The sequence below is a fragment of the Pygoscelis adeliae genome, unplaced genomic scaffold (genome assembly GCF_000699105.1).
Source record: "Pygoscelis adeliae isolate BGI_AS28 unplaced genomic scaffold, ASM69910v1 Scaffold271, whole genome shotgun sequence".
Taxonomy (NCBI): Eukaryota; Metazoa; Chordata; class Aves; order Sphenisciformes; family Spheniscidae; genus Pygoscelis; species Pygoscelis adeliae.
Genome location: NW_008824040.1, coordinates 198,304 through 199,981, shown reverse-complemented (window position 1 = coordinate 199,981; position 1,678 = coordinate 198,304). Strand labels below are relative to the sequence as shown.

Below are 1,678 nucleotides of genomic sequence, written 5' to 3'. Positions count from 1 at the left end.
CTCCCCTGCCCTTCCCTTCTGGTCTCCTGGCTGCCTCACAGCTGCTGCCCACCCAAAGACAGATGTCAGGCAGGCAGCCGCAAGGCAGCACGGCCAAGGGACACGAGGAGTGCACAACAGACCCCCGCTCTGCGCCCCGCGGCCCCTTCCCAGCCCCACATCCCTCCCCACCTTGTTCTCCTCCAAGAACTTGAGCTTGATGGCCACATCAGCACGCAGCTTTTCATACTTGTCCTTGTGGCTCTGGAACTGGCTCTGGGCTGCATCCAGCCGGCACAGGGTGCTGGCATCCCGAGGGCCCATGCTCAGCTCCTCCAGGTCCGTGCGGTATGCGTCGTACTCCAGCCTGTGCAGGGACAGCCAGTGTCAGAGCTACGCTGCGGCCCCACAATTCCCCCCCGGGGATGCCCGACACCCATCAGGAACCCAGCCCCGGCCCACGCCGCCGTTCTACCTGGCTGTCTCATACTGCTTGACCGTCATGAGTGTGTCCTCCATGGTCTTGTTCACCAGTGTGTTGATGCTGGAGACAAAGAAGTTGACAGCCCCCAGTAGTGTTTCTCCATTCTTGCAGAGCAGTTTCTGTGTTTCCGCGTTGTAACCAAACTCCTCCTGGGAGAGGAGGAGGAGTCAGGGCCTGTACCAGTGAGGCCCCCTCTCTCCTCCCACACACTCAGAATCAGCCTGGCCCTGGGTGCTCCAAGGAGGTGCTGGGACACCACCCTTGACGCTCTCCCCTGCCCCACGGCCTTCACCGAGCGCTGTTATCCGCAACCTCCCCCTGCTTCTCCACACGCACCTGCGGTGCTGCGGAGCAGAGAGCTGCCCCCAGCTGCGCTGCAGAGCCCAAGGCCAATTTGGGTCTCTAGGTTTCCTCCCCAGGCACGAGGGGCTGCAGCACAGGCAGAGGCAAGGCGCATCCCATCTCCCCAGTGGGCATACCTGCAGCTCAGGAGACTTCTGGCTGAGGTCCGCAAAGGCATCCCCCAGGGCGTGCTGTGTCTGCACCAGGCTGTAGAAGTGGTTGGTGAAAGCCCGCGCGAGCTGCAGCACACACTCGTACTTGCGCTTTGTCTCCCGGAGCAGCTCAATCTGTGTCTCCAGCTCCAGGTCCACGGTGCGGGAGCCACGGCCAAACCGCTCCGAGATCAGCTGCTTGGTACACTGCAGGGCGAGGGAGGAAGGCGTCAGGAGGCCCCGGGTCCCTGGCCAACGGGGAAGAAGTGCTCCTTGCTGCTGTGGGCAGCGGGGAGCTGCAGAGCTGTCCTCACGAATTCTGCGGGGAGATCCCCAGACGCGTCCTCCACCTCCCGCTGCTCCTTCGCCCCTAGTGCAGGGGCTGGCCCAACCCTCAGCCTGCTGCGCGGCCCTGGCAGCGAGCTGGGCCATCCTGACAGTCCCAGGAAGCAGCTCACCTTGTATGTGTTGATACCCCATTTCTTGACAATGTCAAACTTCTCCACGGCGATGCCACGGACAACTTCCTCTCCTCCGACGGCTGGGCTGGGGTGGGGCTGGTGCAGCCCGGAACCTGGAACAGACACAGCCCCGCGCAGCATCGGCTCAGCAGGGCAGCAGCGCCCGTGAGGGCACAGGCCAGGCTGCTCACCCAAAAGCAATGGTGCCTTCACAGCAGGGCACTGTGGCTGCACCCGGAGGGCTCGGGGCACTGCAGGGA

At 63.6% G+C, this 1,678-nt stretch overlaps 1 protein-coding gene across 1 annotated transcript in view; it reads right to left on the bottom strand.

Annotated features, from left to right (window-relative positions):
* Positions 1–171: 171 nt before the first annotated feature.
* The window catches only part of ARFIP2 (ADP-ribosylation factor interacting protein 2), a gene marked incomplete at its 3' end in the record, with an annotated part of 4,701 nt that continues 3,194 nt past the window's right edge, over positions 172–1,678 (bottom strand). The window contains exons 3-6 of the mRNA XM_009333481.1: positions 1,416–1,531; positions 943–1,164; positions 455–612; positions 172–346 (exon numbers count right to left, since the gene is read on the bottom strand). Of these exons, the coding sequence (XP_009331756.1) occupies positions 172–346; positions 455–612; positions 943–1,164; positions 1,416–1,531 (671 nt within the window). The remainder of the gene's footprint in view (positions 347–454; positions 613–942; positions 1,165–1,415; positions 1,532–1,678) is intronic.